This window comes from Sinocyclocheilus grahami, unplaced genomic scaffold (assembly GCF_001515645.1).
Source record: "Sinocyclocheilus grahami isolate Dianchi unplaced genomic scaffold, SAMN03320097.WGS_v1.1 scaffold229.1, whole genome shotgun sequence".
NCBI classification, from domain to species: domain Eukaryota; kingdom Metazoa; phylum Chordata; class Actinopteri; order Cypriniformes; family Cyprinidae; genus Sinocyclocheilus; species Sinocyclocheilus grahami.
In genome coordinates, this window is record NW_015505408.1 from 1,065,074 (window position 1) to 1,087,849 (window position 22,776).

General features: G+C 38.1%; 1 protein-coding gene across 1 annotated transcript in view; it reads right to left on the bottom strand.

The window, feature by feature from the left end:
* Window positions 1–22,211, bottom strand: part of LOC107597202 (sarcolemmal membrane-associated protein-like) — a 79,930-nt gene extending 57,719 nt beyond the window's left edge. The window contains exon 1 of the mRNA XM_016288157.1: window positions 20,839–22,211. Within this exon, the coding sequence (XP_016143643.1) occupies window positions 20,839–21,036 (198 nt within the window). The 5' untranslated portion in view covers window positions 21,037–22,211. The remainder of the gene's footprint in view (window positions 1–20,838) is intronic.
* Between the last annotated feature and the right edge of the window lie 565 nt (window positions 22,212–22,776).

Here is a 22,776-nt window from a genome sequence, read left to right on the forward strand (position 1 = left end):
TGAACCTAGGAGAGGAGGTCATTCTGACTTTGCTATGACAATCTGGCGCTTCTGAATCAGCTACTGTTTTGTTATTAGTTGAAGTATTTGCTATTGACTGTTCACACGCGGAGTTTTGCGCATCGTGTGTGTGTGCGCGCGCGTGCGTGCGTGTGTGTGAGAGAGAGAGAGTGCGGTGTGTGAGTGTGCGTGCGAGCGAGAGAGAGAGAGAGCGGTGTGTGTGTGTGCGCGCGTGCGAGCGCGAGCGAGCGAGAGAGAGAGAGAGAGAGAGAGAGAGAGAGCGAGAGAGAGAGACACATCACAGTGGAGTCAGCTGTCTTAAACGTGGCTTGTGTACTGCAAACACATTCATCACTGTGTCTGTCACGCGACTCTGTTCCCCTTTCGGGCTCTGTCTTTACATTTATTTTGAAAGATGAAGCTCGCGATTATGGTAAGGGGCGTTACATTTCCAACATTAAACATTAAACATTAAAGCATGTCAATATATTTGTTACACCAAATACACAAAATAATGATCTTTAAAAAAGCATCATATGACCCCTTTAAAGTCTACTGTGTTTCACAGTAGAGGTCTACACGGGTCCAAAAATTCCCCGAACCCGAAGACACCTGTAAATGTGCTACACTGAACTGACCCGGACCCGTCTATTATTTTGAAATAATTATTTTGGACCCGGGCCCGTGCAGAACCGAGAAATGTCAAAAATAAACTACCCGGAACCGACGCGGACCGTCAATTATTTGAAAGATGGACCCGAACCCAGCCGGGAAGACACAGACCCGATCAGCACATATTCCACAGCAAATTGCTATTAACAAGTCGATAAACAAATTGCGAAAATTAAACTTTTTGTCTTACCTAATGTAAGAAGAACTTCTCCCTTCTACCTGACTGTGATGCACACAATCCTCCTTGCCAAGAAAGTAATATACGTGTTATTCCTCTCTTGCCAATTGAAATGCGTAATCCACTCATTATTCCAGTTTCAAAAGTCGAATGACAAATGCGACTTTGCAGTTTTTGTATCTCGAGTCAACTTGCATAATAATCTAGACTGTTTGCCCATTTGGATTATAATAACGATTGCTCGTCCAGTGCATGGCTGCTGACATTAGCTTTACTTATTTGCTATCATCTGTGCTCTCTGAGCCGAGTCTGAGCAAAAATGTTAGATATAACAACAAGACGGTTCATTCATAATATTATTAAAAGAAATAATCAATAATAACTCGCATCACTCATGAAGGTATCCATTATCACCGTGCGTGTGCATTAACTCCGCCCACCCTGCTTCTGATGACGTCGCTCGTGGTTTGTTTTTTCTTTTTTCACCTTATTTCAAATGAGCGACTCACACTTTTCTCATCCTAATTTTACAAGCTGAAAGTTACAAAACAACACAGTGAACTTCACTTAAATATTTGTATGAATGAAAACTTTATGGTGCTTTATAATGTTTTTGTTGCTTTCGTGGGGCTTAATAATAATCAGCAGATCCAGCAGAAAATGCCAGTATCGGAGCGATACCGATACTGAATATCAGATCGGCGCACCCCTACAAACAAAAACAATTAAAACAAACAAAAACAATTAAAACAAACAAAAACAATTAAGGAGAAAACAGGAAATATGAAAACTAAAATAACTGGTGCAACCTCATTTTCATTACAAGGAGATTCGGTGAAATCCATTACTTCACTTTTCTGGTCAAAACAGTACAAAAGTTCACATCATACTGTCTGTGTTAGTCTCCCTTAATCATATCAGCCAAAAGCCTCAAGATTTATTCCATGAGAACAGCTCTGAAAGCCAACGCTGAGATCTTGAAGGAATGCAGAGTTTAAGCTTCAAAAGCAAGTCTAAACCTAAATCACTCCTACCTGAAAAGAGCTCCATCCTGGGATGGAAAACAAATGGCCTGGCTGAGGAAATTAACATCGATCGGCGCAGGTTGTGTAAAGCAGATCAGCTATAGCAAAGACACTAACCCGTTAAGCTTGGTTACTAATCAGCAGGTCAGGCAATAAAGCACCCTTAACACCTCAATCCTCAAGAACCAAGCAAATCAATACGAACCTGGAAAGCTTAAATCTTCTCATTCATGCTGGAAATGTGATGCATGTCAACAGAATGTAATTTATTCCTGTGATCATACATAGGTACATTTGCAGCATCATTACTCCAGTCTTCAGTGTCACACCATCCTTCAGAAATCATTTTAATATGCTGATTTGCTGATTATCAATATTTAAAACAGTTGAGTACATTTTTTTTCAGAATTCTTTGATAAATAGAAAGATCCAAAGATCAGCATTTATCTGAAATAAAAAGCTTTTGTAACATTATACACTATTCCATTCAGTATCATTTTTATTATTGTTTTGGGAAAGAAATTATAGAAATTAATACTTTTATTTAGCAAGGATGCTTAAAATTGATCAAAAGTGATGATTAAGGCATTTATAATGCTACAAAAGATTTCTATTTCAGATAAATAGTGTTCATATCGATATCGGAATTATATCGTATCGACCGAAATTAAGAAATATATCGTGATATCAATTTTGGCCATATCGTCCAGCCCTAACATCAGTACAGTCTAACACAGTTTTTTTAGTCTTTGAAGAAAAAAGACAATATATGGACAATTTAAAATAACAAGGACAGGTGATGTGTCAAGGCCATTTTACTCTAAAATCATAAACTAAAATAAAACTAATTTGCAAAATTAACTAAAAATAATCATCAAGCAGCAAACTTTAACCAACTATTCAAACATTTACTAAGTTGAGTGTTAAATTACAATAAATAAAAGACAGCAATGGCATATTCACAATTACACTATTACTAGTATGTGCATTATTAATTTTAAATGTAAAATGCTTAAGTTAGATTTTAGGGATGCACCGATATGAAAATTTTGGCCGATACCGATAGCCGATTATTCTTTATTTTTGAAAGCCGATAACCGATATGTTGGCCGATAAATCTATATCCAAATTGTTATATACTTTTTGAGAGCCTGATTACAAAAAAGGTCTCATCATTAAAAGCCACATCCCAAACACTTCAACATAAGCAGCCTCGTTTGAACGGTGTACGTTTTAAAAATATTTTTACTCTCCCATTACCAAATTTAGTCATAAAAAAGTCTTACAAATAAATAAAATTATGCATAAATAATGCAAACAAGTCACTGGACATCATTACACGTGTAAAGAATCAAAATGAATGCGACACAGATCAATAAAACAGAATAGCCTCTGCACGGACAATAATTAAATGATTTTAATTACTAAACCATATTGTTGATGAAAATAATAAGAGAAAAATACAAGTGGTTGTCGTTATTAATAATATATCAATGATTTTGAAAAAGTAACAAATGAATACCACTGTTTTAAATAGCAGCCATTGAGCTGCAGCTCAAGCTGAAGCTGAAGAGCTGAATGAACACGGTAAACTGAAGCGTTTTGCTGGCAGCTTATTTAACTCAAGGAAATGCATCCTGAGATTAATATTAACACAACATAAACATAATATTACAACTTATATATGTACAAAATGATGCAGTTATTGCGTGCTATAGTCAGAATGTGTGATCCTGTTGTGGATGCGCTCTTCCCATAACAACGCGCTGAAACACGGCAACTAAACCCAAAGAATTCACAACGTTTTATTATAATAATGTTCTCATTAGAATGTTATATACACAACATTCCCAATCATAGTTATTAATGTTGTGCACTGCTGTTTTATCTGCGTGTGCTGAGCTAAAGATGATCACCGGTAAACTGAAGCGCTCTTTTAACTTAACCAAACGCATTCTATATGAGATAAATCAGATATACATCAAATAAACACAATATTACAACGTACAATTGCACAAAAGGCTGCAAACGAACAGCGCGCATCTGAAGTGTCTCTGAAGGAAATAATGCATTATTTATCGGCTTTAAGATATCGGCCAAATTTTCTTATCAGGCCGATACCGATAACAGAAAAAATTAGCATTTATCGGCCGATACCGATATGGTGGCCGATATATCGTGCATCCCTATTAGATTTAATACATAACTGATCAATTTAATGCTTTTCTATAACATTAGTGCAATAATATATTGCAGCGCTGTTTATTGTCAACAACTTAAATTAAAATATTCAATTATTTTATTCATTCCAATTTTCCATAATTTTATTGATAAAGAACAGGATTACACTACATACCTCAAACAATACTACATAAATACCTTTTAACAATGAATACATAAATAACTGATCAATTTAATGCTTTTCTAATATATTGCAGTGCTGTTTGTTGTCAACAACCAATTGAACTCAACTGTCAACAACTGAATGCTGTTAATAAACTAAAAAAAAAAAGATTAACACTACATAGTTCAAGGAACTCAAAGCCTCCAATATATTTACTAAGTCAATATTCACTCATACTGCAAAAACATCCATCAAAAAACACCCTATTATTATTCAGCAGCCAGTAATCTATATTAACTTTACTTCTGAAGTTCTGGCCAATGTTTGTGTTTCCTAAAGCCTGGAGTCTGTTGTTCTCAAATACTATGAATCATCTAAGAACTTAATAAAAACCAAGGCCAAAATGTTTATCCATTAAAAGTCTTCCATCATTAGCTTTTCAAAACACCAGAGCTAAGGCACAGACCTGGAGAGATGCCCATTCACTGAACTACTAGTAGAGAATTATAGGAAATAAAAGAAAGCACACTTATATCTGTCAGAGTTACGCAATTCAGTGTCTGAATGGATTGTTATAATATTAACATTTAATCATTTAGCAGACATTTATCCAAAGTGAACATCATAAGCAAGCTGTCAAAAGAATCAACATCTAAGTACAATGTGCCAAATCAAAAGTATTAGGGCTGTGACGGTCACCATGACAATCGCGTCACTGCTGCCACCGGCAATAGTGCACGTGACGTCACGCACTCTATAACAAGTAGGGATGCAACTAAAACATAAGCGAAAAGACCGAATAAATTGTACCGAACAATGATATGACGCAACCAGAGAAGAGTGAGAGGCGCACACTCTTTATAATGCAGCACACATGTCAGCAGTGTGTAAGCTTTAAACTGTCCGAGAAAGACGCAAAACTCATTACAAGCACCGACACCGAGAGACTGTTTAGGACTGCAGCGCATGTCTTCGATGAGAAGAGGAAGGGCTGATTGTTGCTGGTTACTGTATGATGATTGAAATCGCGAAATGGCCTTAAACAATTAGTAAACAAACTGCAGAACGTTATGTTTTCTATTGCACGCGTGCATTGCATGTATTCTGACAGCGCTGCACAAATTCTCTGCGCTATCTGCTTGTTAACCAGGGTTCAAAGTCCAAAGCGCAACGAAAATCTGCACTGAAACGGTGTTACTCTTCAGTTGCTCAGTCACATTGTTATGAATTTTTACAAGGCATGTGATAATGCAATACGTGCGACGTATGCGTAATGAGACTCATATATAAATCTGCTGTCAACAAAAAAAGCATTGAGGTCTTCCTGCGCATTTCCGCAAAAATTAAGTTCATAAATGTTAGTATTGTAATTTTACTGTTGTTCTGTAAAATAAAATAAAAAGTAAGACAATAATAATGATAATAATCATTACAACAGCTCTGTTAAAACATTTTTTATAACATTCACACAGTGTTCAAATTAGGATCTGTAATATTTTCTAATGTTTTAAAAGAAGTCTCTTCTCAGCAAGGCTGCTTTTAACTGTACAGTAAAAAATACATGCCTGATTCAAAGAAGGGGGTCTGATGGCCAAAAAATATAATTTTACTAACTTATTAATTTTAAGTTAAATTGTGCATTGTTGGTATAATGTCTGCAAGAATGTTACAAATGTTCAGTTTAAAATATTTTTTAAATTGTTGTTTTGTAATTGATACACAGCATTTCCTTTAGATTGGCAGGTTTGAGTGCAGGAGAATACAGTTTATGCATTCGGCAAATTAATTTTGTGTTGGGCGATGGACCTTGTTGGGAAACCAAATACCACATCGCCGATCTGGAGCCATGTCCATTCATGTCACCCATCCGCGTTTGTACAAGTGTCTTCAAGTTCCCATGATTGCAAACGTATTGTATATATAGTATTTTGTCGTGTCGCGCCGCTTTTAACTTATTTTAGTGTTTTGCAGGCTGTTTGTTCACTGACGGAAGTGCTAAAATAAACACGCACGTTTGTTAATAGATGATTGAGCCTCATTTATTATTTGTGTTTAAAAATTATATATATATACATATATATAAATATATAATTTTTATACATAAATGATATACATAATTACTTATATATATATATATACACACACACACACACACACACACACACACACCGCGCCACCAGCAGTAGTTGGTCCATTACCATTTAAAAATCTGCCACTATCACAGCCCTAAAAAGTATAAACTAGATTAGTACAAAAAGCTACAGCAGAGGTGAAATGAAGAAAAAAGGGAATGAGAGGGGGATTTTTAATGAGTAGGCATAATAGTAAATACTTTTGTTGATGGTTGTGAATTAGTTAAGTGCAGTAGTTTCTTGAAAGATGTCAGTCTCAGCAGATTAGATGGGGGTTTGCAGCTGATTTCACAAAGGAAGAGTAAAGCGAGTGAAGCTTTTGAAAATTGACCTTCTGCCTAATTGCGAAGGAATGACCATGCAGCCTCATCAACAAACATCAAGCATATTTCATGATACAGTTATTTGAGATCAGAGATATAATGGTACAAGAAGCTTCCAAGCATCACGGAACAGTCAGGAAAATATCAAACTAGTACTAGCCATTCACTCATTCAATCTTTTCTATGATATCTCATGTTAATCATGATGTGCAGTGAGAAGGGCTTGATCCTCATGGAAGATATAGGCCCTGTAAATAGCCCAAGTTTAAAAAGGGTATAGATTTAAAAGCTGCAAATAAGGAGACCCCTGAGAGTGTTTACAGTTACTTAGAAACCAAATGAAGAATGTAGTGATTTTAGTGATCGCCAGTAAGGGGCTTGGAAGAAAACATGAGGATTTGTAAAATAAATGTAGAGCAGTATCTTAAAACAGGGCTTGATACATGTTTGAAACATAACATGTAGTATGAGCGTCCTATCTGCATTCCAATGAATTAACAGGGTGGATAAAATGGACTCAGTTTTATGATTACAGCACTGTAGAAGTATGTCAGAGTTTTGTGTGGTGTCAAAAACTTCACATTTAAGAGATTATGACAGCATGGATTTACATAGATAACATATGATCCAATTAAGACGTCTCACAGTTAATATTATTAATTGCGTTGACAAGATCTCATTAGATAACAGCACTGGCACAAGAGTCTTTTTCCAGATAGAGTCCCATGATTTGTTACCGGTTGTCTGTGGCATTGTGTGTCTGCAAATATTAAACAATTGCAGCTGAGATTTGATATTTCTACGAGAGCGGTATGAATTATTAGAAAGCATTGCTGAATCAGGACACTACATCACGTATGCCTGTGAATGAAACAAATTCATATCTGTGAATAAGCTAGTTCACTATAAAGAACATGCTGACGGTGCACTTTCAACTCCAAGACATACATTTCTATAATATCAGTATTTTCTGGCATGTAGCAGGCCAATGAGGAGAGAGACAGAGTCCTGTACAGCTGCTCGAGATCTAGGGTGTGGGTGGCCCCGCAGGGCACTGGGCGAGTTTGTATCAGGAAGGAGGGGGCTCCAGTAGCTAAAGTCAGCTGCTAGCCAGTTGTCCCTGTCTTGGTGCTGCCTATAATAACAACATACTGTAAAAAAAGAAACAGGGCGCAAATGGCATCATACTATTTTAAGACTCGACAACAGAACTCACACTTTGACAGAAAATATGCAACAGCCAGCAGCTAAAAAACCTAAAGACAGATGATCAGCAACACCACAGACACATGAAGAGAAACAATTTAATGACAGATGTAAGAGACTTAAGAAACTGCAGAACAATAAATATATCAGATGCACAAACAGAAAAGCAGCAAAAATCTAAATGTATTTAATATGACATATTACATATCTAGGACCAATATTTTTTCTAGTTAACAGCGTTAATGAAAATGCCAATTTTTCCAAACAATTAATCCTTGATTAGACCCACATCCCATCACATGGATGAACTCTTCTCTCCTTTTTCCATGACATCAGATAAAGACATATTTGAAACAGACCACAAGGAGGGACAATCCCACCAATGTAAACAACCTAATCATGACGCATGAATGCACTCAAATTCACAATATGTCTAGCTGATATTTATAAAGTTGCCAGGTAGAACTCTATTCTAAAGGCTCTTTTTAATTTAGACTTTGAGCAGATGGTAATATTTACATTTAATACTGGTATATACATACTGATTCTAACAATCACAAACTAACAAGCCAAATAACAGACTGTCCAGAACTCATATGACTATCCATACCATGTACACTCAACAAGTGAAAACCTGCATTTTTGTAGGAAACAAAACCCATCAAGACATTTTTATCTTCAAACTATTAATTCTGGCTAAAACACAAGTCCTCTATCCATTATAATGATTTCGCTAGTGAAAAATTCATCACGTCTGAATCAGGAGAAAAATGTGCACAGATCAAGCACTGTTTACAAGGCAAAACAGTTCTAAACAAATATGTGGGTGGATTTTGATGTGAGAGGACAACAGGAGTAGTGTTGGGCGATATGGTCATTTTTCAAATCGTCATATCACCACCCCGTGAGATCGCCGATACACAATATTATCATGCGTGCATTGGTGGGTGGGGGCAAGAGAGAGACTCTCTGTACTTATCATAGGCTATTTCATAACTATGAGGTGTTTTAAACCGCGCGGGCGTGCGAGAGAGAGCCTATGAAAGCACCAATAATTGAAATATACTTTCAAACATACTGATAAACTAACATGTTAAATATAAAAATATTTAAAACTGCTATTTCATATATTTTCGGATACAACGGTCATACATCGCTATTAGGACTGGACGTCCTGTGACAAGTTTGCCGCATCAGAGCACGGACGTTATCAGTCTAAAAGGTCTGCAGTCAACGGTGAAAATCAAAAGTAGATTTGAACAGATACATCAGTCATACAGCGCTCAGGACCGTGCGCCCCATGACGAGCCCGACGCACCGCCACAGACACAAGGATGAGATTGGTTCTTCTAACATAACTGGAGTTAAACTCAGTTAGTGAGGGCTCGGTTAAAATATTGCACATACAGTGGTGTGAAAAAGTGTTGGCCCCCTTCCTGATTTCTTTTTTTTTTGAGATTTGCGTTTCAGATCATCAAACAAATTTAAATATTAGTCAAAGATAACACAAGTAAACACAACATACAGTTTTTAAATGAAGGTTTTTATTATTAAGGGAAAACAAAATCCAAAACTACATGGCCCTGTGTGAAGAAGTGTTTGCCCCCCTGTTAAAACGATCATGATTTTTCATAGCCGATTCCGATACCGATTTCCGATTTACTTATTTTTTTTATCAAGCAACAAACAAGAAAGAATAAAAGTACACACAAACAAGATGTTTATTTGGTATTTAACAGGCTAAACTGGGTTTTGGCTATTGAAAACAACAACTGTAACTATCTGAAATTAACAGCAGTAACTGCGCAGTAAGTAGGCTACATTCAATACAAACATAGGTAGGCCTACTGACAAAAGCATTTAGCTTTTGTTTTTAAATTGGGTTGAAACTATAAACTGGCCTTAAATGAAAACATTAACTGTAACCATGTAATTTTAAAGGCAACAACTGCATAGTTCCACAATCCAAACACATTCAACACTCCGTTCAGAGTTCACTTGTTAAAATGCAATGAAATACCTTATATCAGCAGACGATGTAGGCCTACGTCTGTGTTTGTGGTTGGAGACTCCTTCACCGGCTACAGGCTCTAATCATTTGCGCGAGTGTGAGATGCGGTGCTGAAGTGAAATTGCGGGGCAATTTGATCATAGGCCGCCTAATAATAATAATAATAATTTAATACATTTATAGAAGAATAAGCCTAATATTGTCTTGACTATCGACAAAGACATGTGTTATCGTCGATATCTCTGACTATCGTCGATACACGCTACTATCGTCACAACCCTAAACAGGAGATGGACTTTTTCACTGGAGAAAGTGTTATAATGGATTATGGACTTGTATTTTGGCCAGAAGTGATGGTTTAAAGGGGTCATATGATGCGATTTCAATTTTTCCTTTCTCTTTGGAGTGTTACAAGCTCTTGGTGCATAAAAAACATCTGTAAAGTTGCAAACACTCTGTAGAGTCAGCCACACCTACCTAAAACAGCTCGTTCTAACACGCCCCCAAATACCTACGTCACAATCTGGGAAGATTTGCATAACGCCTCCCAAATTTTCACGCAAAGAAAGAAGGTGTAACTTTTATTCTCGCTGTAGTATTGTTGCTGCCGCCATGTCCTGAAGACGCCGTGTGCTTTGTTGTGAAAGCGAAACTACTTTGTTTGGTCTTCCAAAACAGGACGATATCCGCTTCGTCATGCCTAGAGCTGATCTGTGCTGGTCGCTTTCACCGTGGACAAAGCGGAGTCCAGCCCGCCTCAGCTCACTCTATCCCGGCCTCAGAGCACGCTAAGCCGGGGCTTCGCCTCACGCTAGGCCGCTGTGTTTTTTGTTGCCATTGATGATTCAAACGCGAGTTTTGGGCAGTAGAGTAGCACTTGTTGTTTGTCATTTCTCCGATCACAAATGCAGACAGAGTTTTATGTTTACCCGGTGCGATGCAATGCAACGCAACGCGTAAAAAGACAGTATAAGTCATTATAATCAGTAATTATGTCCCCACTGGATGCAACAAATGCCTCGTTTGTAATGGGTTTTAATGTTTATGTCTCGTTGCTCCGGCCGGACAGGGCATCAACAGTATGTGAGGGGCGTAACATTTCCGTCTCACGCTTGAGGTATTCGGCCAAACACAACGCATTGGATAGCTGGCCAATCACAGCACACCTCGCTTTTTCAGACCGATGAGCTTTGTAAAAATCGACAAGTTTCAAAAAGGCGGGGCATAGAGGTGAAACAATAAAGTACAGTATGTGTTAAATAATGTGTTTTTTTAACTTTAAACCGCATAAACATTTCATTACACCAAATACTGTTCTTTTTAGCAGCATCATATGACCCCTTTAAAGTTGGAATGGGCCGGTATGAGATTTTGACGGTATGATAACCTTAAGCAAAAATATCACAGTTTCACGGTATTGTCGTTACAGCTCTAAAATGTTATTTTTAAATGACTGGGTTAAATACATTTTTTTACTTTTTTCCGCTGAACACAATATATTTTGTTTTTGAGCAACATACAGAATATTAGGAACAGTAGAATTTGTTTATTTTTTTCTTTGATTTGTTTCCTAAAAAGAAGAATAATAAAGACTGACATCTTTATTTAACCTAAATCTGTAATTATAGTTATTTAATTTTTGTTATATAATTCATATAGATACCATTTATATAATTTCATATAATTTAGTTATATAATTTCATATACATAATTTGATTTAATAATAACCCAATTTGAAGCAAAAACAGAATGTTATGTTCTGACTAGCTTTGTGAAATTATACTACATGCCTGAACGAAACAAACAGCAGGAGCTCTGAATGAGACGCAGATTCACTCTCTGACAGCAGGAGGCGCTCATGGAACATCAGATACAGCGTTTCCTTGGTTACCGCTGTAAACAAAGCAGGCTGTGCTGAAACACTGCTTTAATATGAACTATACAGAGACGAGATGAAAAGAAAATACCACGTAAACTTTTCTGAAGACAGTCAGTTCCCCTCAGAAACACATTCATATAAACCCCAAAACAATATTGAGGATTTTCTTCCAATAGTTTGTGCATCATGAACAGCGAGTGATCTGCCGGCTACAGTATTTTTCTCTGTGCGTCTGTCTTCAGCGTTTCTGGCCTGTGTTAACAGACTTCATATTTTCACATAAATGACATTTTGGAAAATGATTGCATTGCAACGCAGTTTGTGCAAGTCCAGAACAGAGTAGGCTTGCTGCGATAGACGGTGTTTTCAGTTATACCAGTGTATACCACAGCAAAAAAATAATTTAGCCTAGTTCAGTTAGAGGACAGACACTTTTAAAAACGCTCAATGCAACGTGCCGAACCTTTCACGAGTCAGATTTTATTTATCACATGAGGAGAGTGAGTCGAGCTGACTGACAAGAGTGAGGTGAGAAAGACAAGATGATGGCAGAAGATTGTTTAGAAAGGAAATGCAGAGGCGCCTGTTTGGCAATATTTTAGATTTTGAAAAGCCTATTGACTGGAAGTTCTTATAAACATTTGTTTCTTATTTATTTGGTTCCACAGTGTTTGCCGATTTTCAGTTTTAGATACCTATTTAAACTTTGTGAAGCAAAGTAATTTGTTATTTTATTAGGCATATATGGTGTATTTTTATTTGTTTTGTTAATAAAAGTTCTGAGTTTGACGTTGTTGTTGCTTGAATCAACTGCCGAATTGCCGCTAATTTGAAAGTGAAAGTAAAACACGCACGGCGCTTTTTCCAAGCTATTTGAAAGCCAAGAAATGCAAACAATTGCTTGATGCCGAATTGCGGCAATTCAATTGCTGCTAATTTGAAAGTGAAAGTAAAATGCGCACAGCACTTTTACAAGCCATTTGAAAGCGAAGAAAAGAGGGAAACACAAACAAACTAACCCCCCCCAACCCAACGGTGATACCGGTGTTGTCACACGTCGATTAACCGGTGGGAAAATGTCCTCACCTTCACAACCCTAGAACAGAGACGAGCTGCAATAAGACAAAAAACATCCGGTTACCGATCGCGTAAGCTCCAGGGGAAGCTCCTTAAGTTCGACCATCCTACACACACTTGACTGACCGCTCGCTCGCACCAACAGGAGGAGGGTTGTGTTACTCTCTACACTGCACTCAACCTGAGGGATTTCTACACTTTCAGTCTTTGAGGAGACATGAAAAACAGCGCATACCGCAGGAACGGTATAACAGAAAATATTAGTGGTTTTTTTCAAATCTCGGTATACCTTGAAACCGGTAATCAGCCCATGCCTAGTTTTAAGTTAAAACACATGTTTCACAGCCTAGTCCCAGACTAACATGCATTTTTGAGCTTAACTGAAAGCAACTTGCACTGACATATCTTAAAATATGTCAGTGCCATTGATTTGTATCAAGATGCAGATGAGTAATGTTTTTTTTCTAAGGCAGAGAAAAGTGATGGAATTCTAAATTTCTTCAAATATGATGAAGAAACAAACTCATCTACTGCTTGGATGCCCTTAGGGTGAGTGAATTGTCAGCATATCTTAATTTTCATGTGAACTATTCCTTCAGGTAAATGCTTCTGCTTGTTCAAGTCAACTCAAGGCTAAAGGAATGACAACTCAAATCTTATTTCTACTTAGAGTGTATCCATGCACAGTGCAACACTAGGGCTTACAAACATTCAGGCTGTCATTTATTGATCAGTCTGAAATTGAATGCAACACAATACAAGTAGATCAAAGCAACCCTGGGCATCCACAAACTCAAATCCTGAAGGAAAACATAATGAGAAGTGAACCACATTAATTAAAAACTGGTCTAACTAGAGCACAGATGACAGCCCAGAGCCTGGCAGGACAGTGTATCTTGGAAACACACTGGCTTCATTCTCATGGGTGTCATTTTGCCAAATCCATTAGAAGAAATAGCAGTGTCAGGCCTGAGAGCAGTCATCCAGACACTCTATTAGCAGCCGTGAGGCTTTGATTGATGTCTATAAATACAGGCGACATTCTCAGGCATACAGTTGCAATCGCCAGCTTCAGCAACACCGCATTTGTAGAACACAGCATCACAAAGCCTGTGGACAGGTGGTGATATTGGCACCATTTCACATTATGCCAACTATTGGCTGGCCCAGTTTAGGTAGCTTCATCTTGGCACATCTTTCCGACAGAAACAGTGCCAATAGGAGCAAAGTCTCTTCAGGTCATTACTGCACTGTCCTACGTGGAAAACCAATCCCAGAGAGGAAATGGATGGTATTAGATTTTCAATCTTAAAAGTTCTGAGTTTGACGTTGTTGTTGCTTGAATCAACTGCCGAATTGCCGCTAATTTGAAAGTGAAAGTAAAACACGCACGGCGCTTTTTCCAAGCTATTTGAAAGCCAAGAAATCCAAGGAAAAGGAAAACTCAAGCTAACAATTGCTTGATGCCGAATTGCGGCAATTCAATTGCTGCTAATTTGAAAGTGAAAGTAAAATGCGCACAGCACTTTTACAAGCCATTTGAAAGCGAAGAAAAGAGGGAAACACAAACAAACTAACACCCCCCAACCCAACGGTGATACCGGTGTTGTCACACGTCGATTAACCGGTGGGAAAATGTCCTCACCTTCACAACCCTAGAACAGAGACGAGCTGCAATAAGACAAAAAACATCCGGTTACCGATCGCGTAAGCTCCAGGGGAAGCTCCTTAAGTTCGACCATCCTACACACACTTGACTGACCGCTCGCTCGCACCAACAGGAGGAGGGTTGTGTTACTCTCTACACTGCACTCAACCTGAGGGATTTCTACACTTTCAGTCTTTGAGGAGACATGAAAAACAGCGCATACCGCAGGAACGGTATAACAGAAAATATTAGTGGTTTTGAAACCGTGGAATTTTCAAATCTCGGTATACCTTGAAACCGGTAATCAGCCCATGCCTAGTTTTAAGTTAAAACACATGTTTCACAGCCTAGTCCCAGACTAACATGCATTTTTGAGCTTAACTGAAAGCAACTTGCACTGACATATCTTAAAATATGTCAGTGCCATTGATTTGTATCAAGATGCAGATGAGTAATGTTTTTTTTCTAAGGCAGAGAAAAGTGATGGAATTCTAAATTTCTTCAAATATGATGAAGAAACAAACTCATCTACTGCTTGGATGCCCTTAGGGTGAGTGAATTGTCAGCATATCTTAATTTTCATGTGAACTATTCCTTCAGGTAAATGCTTCTGCTTGTTCAAGTCAACTCAAGGCTAAAGGAATGACAACTCAAATCTTATTTCTACTTAGAGTGTATCCATGCACAGTGCAACACTAGGGCTTACAAACATTCAGGCTGTCATTTATTGATCAGTCTGAAATTGAATGCAACACAATACAAGTAGATCAAAGCAACCCTGGGCATCCACAAACTCAAATCCTGAAGGAAAACATAATGAGAAGTGAACCACATTAATTAAAAACTGGTCTAACTAGAGCACAGATGACAGCCCAGAGCCTGGCAGGACAGTGTATCTTGGAAACACACTGGCTTCATTCTCATGGGTGTCATTTTGCCAAATCCATTAGAAGAAATAGCAGTGTCAGGCCTGAGAGCAGTCATCCAGACACTCTATTAGCAGCCGTGAGGCTTTGATTGATGTCTATAAATACAGGCGACATTCTCAGGCATACAGTTGCAATCGCCAGCTTCAGCAACACCGCATTTGTAGAACACAGCATCACAAAGCCTGTGGACAGGTGGTGATATTGGCACCATTTCACATTATGCCAACTATTGGCTGGCCCAGTTTAGGTAGCTTCATCTTGGCACATCTTTCCGACAGAAACAGTGCCAATAGGAGCAAAGTCTCTTCAGGTCATTACTGCACTGTCCTACGTGGAAAACCAATCCCAGAGAGGAAATGGATGGTATTAGATTTTCAATCTTAATACTGTCAATAACAAGAAGCAGCAGCTGTTAAAATCTAAGCAATTTAGACTGATTAGGAAAAGGAACAGTTCAACCAAAAGTTAACATTTGCTGTAGGTTAAAATCCAAGATTTAGAGGAGTTTGTTTCTTCATCAGATTTGGAGAAATGTAGCATTCCATCACTTCCTCACCAATGGATCCTCTGCAGTGAATGGGTGCCGTCAGAATGAGAGTCCAAACAGATGATAAAAACATCACAATAATCCACAAGTAATCCACACCACTCCAGTCCATCAGTTAACAGCTTGTGAAGTGAAAATTTGCATTTGAAAGAAAGAAATCCATAATTTTAATGTTTCTAACTTCAAACCATTATTTCTAGCTAAAAGAGTCCATAATGCTTTCTCCAGTCTTCTGAATCAGGAGAGAATTATGCACAAATCAAGCACTGTTTACAAGCAAAAACTGGATTATGGACTATTTTAGCCAAAAGCAACGGCTTGAAGTTAAAATCTCTAAAATCTCTCTCGAGATTTGTTAGTTACGGATTTGCGTTACTCTCATTCTGACGGCACCCATTCACTGCACAGGATTCATTGGTAAGCAAGTGATGTAATGATACATTTCTCCAAATCTTTTCTGATAAAGAAACAAACTCATCTACACCTTGAACAGCCTGAAGGTGAGGACATTTTCAGCAAATTGTAATTTTTGAGGTGAACTATTCCTTTAATGTAATGGAGAATTTTTTTTTCTGCATTAGTATATAAAAACCGCCTCAATGATCAACAAGTACCAGCAATTATTATTTAATAATCAACTACTTATGAAAATAATGATGATGAAATGACATTCTTTTATAATAGGTCACATACACAATGCAAAGTTTTGAGACTGACAAGCGCATTTAAGCGCAGGAATGTATTCATTAAATGACAGTTCTCTAAGTGTATTTATACAATTTAATTAGATATAACCATAACAACACAGCACCTCACTGCTGTAACCAAGAAACATGGATTCCAACAGTCTATGATTGGTGTAAGCTAAAAATTTAAGTACTAATGCATTATAAAAAAATCAAATGAGATGAAGTCTAGATTATCAAACACACATTAAGACATGGTTAAATAATATATAAAACATGCCAGCGACAAATTTTCAGCAAAAACAACTATTTGATATAAAATACTGATATAAAATATCTGGCATCATGTTATGAGAATTTCTTCATACTGCCTCTAGGTTTGAGGTTACAAAATATTTACAACATCATTGTTATTTGTATTTACCACATGAAAGCCTGTTAAATAATCATTCTTCTTTAGTTTGTCAGATTAAAGTTTTTCTTTCAATCAAAGCAAAAGTTGTTTCTGAAGGGTTAATCGCCTCACCTGGTTTTGTAGCGTGCAGCACTCCCTTAATTCAAACACCACACCTTAATCTACATGACTGCAGTTAGCAACCATAGCCGCAATTATTTCACAACAGCTGAGAAATTATTCCACAGGGTGATGGCAAAACTTCACTGCATCAAATACTTCCTCTTTACAGGCAAAACACACACCGCCAGACACATAGAAAACCTCTTTACGCATGCAAACTGTACTAACAACAAATAGAGAAATCCTTACGTTACACACAGCCACCCAAAACCATTTTCTAAACAACCGAAGAAAACCAGTGAAAACCATAAGCTTGCCTAAGGGAGAAAACAAGTTATGACCTAATACGCTGTGCACTTTCACTGTCAAAATGTGTCATCTGAAAGTAGAACTCAGTGAATCGCCAGCATTAAACCAAAACACTAAAAGCATGTTCCTGGATAGTACAGGCGGAGTGGAATATGTTCTGCTGCTTTCAACAGGATTATTTTACACTTTCATTCACACACGACTCTGTGAAAGGAGAGCCACACTAATGCATGTACCTGGCAGCTAAAACCTCAGACATCCAATTTCACAAACCAGACCAGAATTAAGAGCCGTCATAGGGCCTTTCGCACCGCGGGAACCTTTTCATAGTACCAGAACTAATTGTGGAACTACCCACTTTTCGGCGTGTTCGCACCGCCGGAATCCAACCCTTTAAATGGTACTGGAAAATAGTTCGTGCAAAATCGTCCCAGTACTTTAGTACCGTACGTTTAGTTCTGGAACTAAAGCGGTGCGAAAAGGCCTATTTTCAGCATCAACACACGGAGCAAAGAAATGCCACAGCAATATTTTACTTCCATTTACCACAGCAGTGTTATGTGAGATAGTCTCAAACAGTTCATCTGTTGCTGTCAAAATGCTCTGTCACCTTTCACAAGAGATGTTATGGGTCAATATGACAGTGACAGAGACTGCATGGTAATGGTAAACGATCACGTCTTATCTGTCCAATGCCACATAAACATCACTCTGTAGATCAGAGATGCCCAATCCTTTGGCCTTTGATTTGGCACGCCATACCATAATCACAGGGGAGGGGGAGCAAGCCATTAATATTAATTTGATTGTTTTATTTTAACATGAATTTTTGATTTATTTTTGCATTGAAATGCAGAGAATATAAATTAATTTTGTTTACAAATACATTATAATGTAAAACAATTTGCTAATTTTAGCCTATACATATACTACACAGTGGCCCAAAATATCTGGACACTGAAGTAGAGGTCGGCCGATTACTGGCATTTTTTAATGAATCGGCATCGGCCGATTGTGCTGCAAATTAGGCCGATTTATAGACAGGCGCATCTGCGGGCAGCTAAGCGTTGTTGCGGAATGCCGTACCGAGAATCTCTCTCTGGCAGCATGAGCAGCTCACACTCTGCAGCCGCGGTTTGTTCACACACAGCTTCAGCTAATGATGGCAGGGCAAAACAGACCGTTTTGAAAGCGTAGTTACGTTTTACCCTACCAGAATTGATGCCGACCATGCTTATCATATTCATAAGTGCAACAAGTCATTTGCATGTGAAAGTTGAAATACGTGCATTTCAGACGAAACTTCTGGTCTGACTATAACGTGCATGTTACCTTTCCTCATGAAATGTGTCTGTGGGTCTGATAATAGCCTCCACGATGATGAGTGAACTTTTATTTTTATCATCACTTAGATTATGGCCATTTGACTTATAGCAGTGTCCAGTTTTTCCCATACATTTAGTTATTTGTGGCGGCTCGTCACAATATCAAAACTGACCGCCACAAATAGATTTTCCAAAAGGCTTATACTTCCTTGAATAAACTGAGCACAGCACGTTTCAAAATTAAAATGCAGCGCGGGTGTTTTTATATGAATGTATATGTGAAAAGAACCGACCGTCTTCAGAAAAGCTTTGATGTCATTTTAATTTCGTCTTTCCTGCAATGCCTGATAAAGTAGCGTTTGTGAGCGCAGCGCTGATTTGATTACAGCCGTTACTGGGGAAACCGATATATCGCTGCTCCAACAGCGCCTCCTGCTGGCAGAGGATCAATTTGCATTTGCAAGTCTGTGGGAAACACTGGTGTCTGTCAGCAAACATAAACATAAAGCATGCTTCAGAACAGTTTTGAGAAGGTGCTTAAGTTGTGAGCCATGTATTATTACTATGAATTAAGCTACTACTATCTTGTACCCTGATGAAGGGGGAAAAAGAAAATCGCCCAAACATATCGGCATCACATATCGGCCACCGGCTGCCCTGATTCCTAAATATCGGCATCGTCCAGAGAAAAACCCATATCGGTTGACCTCTACACTCAAGCCACACTTAGACCTAATGCATGAATCTCACTGCATAAAATAAAGTTTTAAACCAAGCATAATTTATTTACATGAAATATAGTACAAGCATGCTTTATGTCAGTAGTTCTCAACCAAGGGCCCTGGACTCAACAGAGGTTCTCAGTAAACTTCCAAGCGTGATTTAAAAGTACTCAATTACTTAATTTAATATTATTGAAACAATTAATTATAATATATATATATATATATATATATATAAAAAAATAAATAAAATAATCTTACTTACGTTAAATGCTAAAACATATACATAAAATAAAAAAGCATTTCCCCCCTTGATAATTATTGTTTCTGTTTGTCTCTCAGTTTGTTTATTAAAATAATGAACTTAAAACAATCCGCTTTGTCATAATTATAGTAGTAAATTTTTTATATCTGTCAACAATCAGTTATCAGTCAAAACACTAGCAGCTATACACCTGTAAAAAAAATTGACAACATAAATTCATTCAAATGAACCAAAACACCCGCTATCAAATACAGTCTCTTTTAAATTTTAATTTAACCATTTAAATTTTAAAAATGTGACTTCAAAATGTTCAAATGAATTTAAATGTTTTGTTCACGAGAACACATTTCTTAACACTTCTCCTAGATTTGAAGTATTTCTTTCTGAGTTTTCCCATACTGTAAAATCTCCTAACTCATAAATAATAATTTTCTTAAGGACTATGATCTTACCTTTCTTGCTGATTGTGGTGTACTTTATGTATCTGTTTGTCATTTTACATAAAACTACTAATTTAAAAAGAAAGATGATTGCACACAGACTGAAGTAGTTTAAGTCTTTGGTTCTTTTAATTGTGATGATTTTGGCTCACATTTCACAAAAACCCACCAATTCACTATCTCAACAAATTAGAATACTTCATAAGACCAATAAAAAAAATTTTTTTAGTGAAATGTTGGCCTTCTGGAAAGTATGTTCATTTACTGTACATGTACTCAATACTTGGTAGGGCCTCCTTTTACATGAATTACTGCATCAGTGCGGCGTGGCATGGAGACAATCAGCCTGTGGCACTGCTGAGGTGGTATGGAAGCCCAGGTTGCTTTGATAGCGGCCTTCAGGTCATCTGCATTGTTGGGTCTGGTGTCTCATCTTCCTCTTGACAATTCCCCATAGATTCTCTATGGGGTTCAGGTCAGGCGAGTTTGCTGTAAATCAAGACAGCTCAAGGTGCATTTTTAATTTGCATGTCAAACAAGCAGGTGACTTAAAGCCAAACTGACCTGTTCTGTCTGCCAAGAGAGCTACAACACCTGACTTACCTTTCCCGTCTTGTGGTCGAACCACACCAGAGCGTGATTCCTGGACAACACCTTGCAGTCGAAGGTGGCGTTATTCTGGGCAGGGCGACACCGGGCCACGGAGCGCCCGATCTTGACCGGCTCATCCAGGTAGACATGACGTTCCTGAAACGGGTGTGAATTCGGGCGACAGGTAAACACGGCCAGCGCTGAAGGCATTGAGGATGGCTTGGGAGTGCTACTCCAACCAGAGACGAAAGACAGGGTTTCTTGATCCAGACTGGCCCGTTGCTCCAATATCTTAATGAATTAGCAGGTGAACAACGCACATGGCAATACGAAAACTCTAAGAAAAGACGAGGCTCTCCTGCTGACCGACTACATAATAACGTCAAAATGACTAGTTAGACACTATGTTGACAACTTCATGCCCCCTTGCGAGACCCCCATGATGCCAAACCAGCTGCCCAATTCCATACAACTCTGTTTTTTAGATGACAGTCCACAACTTGAGTTGTTACACCTCGTTCCCTACACAATTCATCCTCATCCCCCTTCACAACCATAGGCCTGGCCAAAAATACAAGTCAGTAACGCTATACTAGTAACCTGTTGGACCAGCTAATCTATAACGTTACTCCCCCCCCCCTCAGAAATAAGACTGTGCGCCGTTTGACATGCGCTTCTAGATTAACCTGTCAACGATTTCTATATTAACGGGCACAAAAACACACTAACGCAAATGTTAAACCCTAATGAAGATTAATAACGTGAGTGGGTTTGGCTCAAGTATGCAGGACAGATCACCAAGCCACCACTCCCCAAGACTGATCAGCCTTTCACTATGAAAACAAAAGCTTAATGACCTAATCAACCCGACATTTGCAAGCTTTTAACTGTCAGAATTCATGTAAATTTTACAAACCGCTCCCGCGGAGGCTGCTTTCTTGCGTACCAGAGCGTTAGCTGGCTAACTTCATAATAGCGCGTTAGCTTCGCTGAGGTAACGGTGGCCTTTATCTTCTTCTTATCAAGCCCTCCGGACTGAAAGAGACTTTAGAAATAATTCCGAGTGCATTTATCCAGGAGGAAGAAGTAATTTTTTCGTCTGTGCAACTTTTGTGCGCGGAGAATTTGCGCAAATCCAGTATTAGCTCAGGAGCCCGATACCTAGCTTAGCTCCTCGCTGAGGGACGCGGTAAATTCTCCAGAAAAGAAACTCGCAAACGAATAAAGTCCGTGACACGGTCCCGCGGTAAGCCGTGGAGGTCTCCGCTCCCGAGGACACTGACAACGCGAGGAAAAATCGTTGTGTGCGAGAGGATAATTGGAAGTAAGTCGTCCTCCTGAAGAAATACACACACACACACACACACACACCGGCCACAAACCACCGCTAAACTCGCGCACCGCTGAGAAAGGGGCGGGGACTCCACCGTGACGCGCTAAAGGGGGCGGGGCTACGGTGTGGACGAATTGCGTTTCCAGAGAAAAAGGTGACGTTTTTCATATGGAATGAAAATAGATGGACAAAGAAAGATATACATATCTATGGGTATGGAGGCCCAAACATCCAGATTTTTTAATAAGTAAGTCAATAAATGAATATACAAATAAATACATATAAAAATAAAAAAATCGAAAAAATGACTTTTAATGATAATAATAAAAATGATTGAATTTTTATTTGAATTCAGTCCTGCATTAATTTTTTTATTACTTTTTCACTTTATTTAATAATGCATTTATTTTAAAAATTAGATTACACTTTATTTTAAGGTGTCCTTGTTACAGTGTAATTAAACATATAAGTACTGAGTGATATTAATTAACTACATGTACTTACTATATGATTTGGGTTAGAATTAGGATTTGGTTTAGGGTTACTTGCACGTAATTATGCATAATTTATTGTTATTATAATACTTAGTGCATGTAACGTGTAACAAGGACACCTTA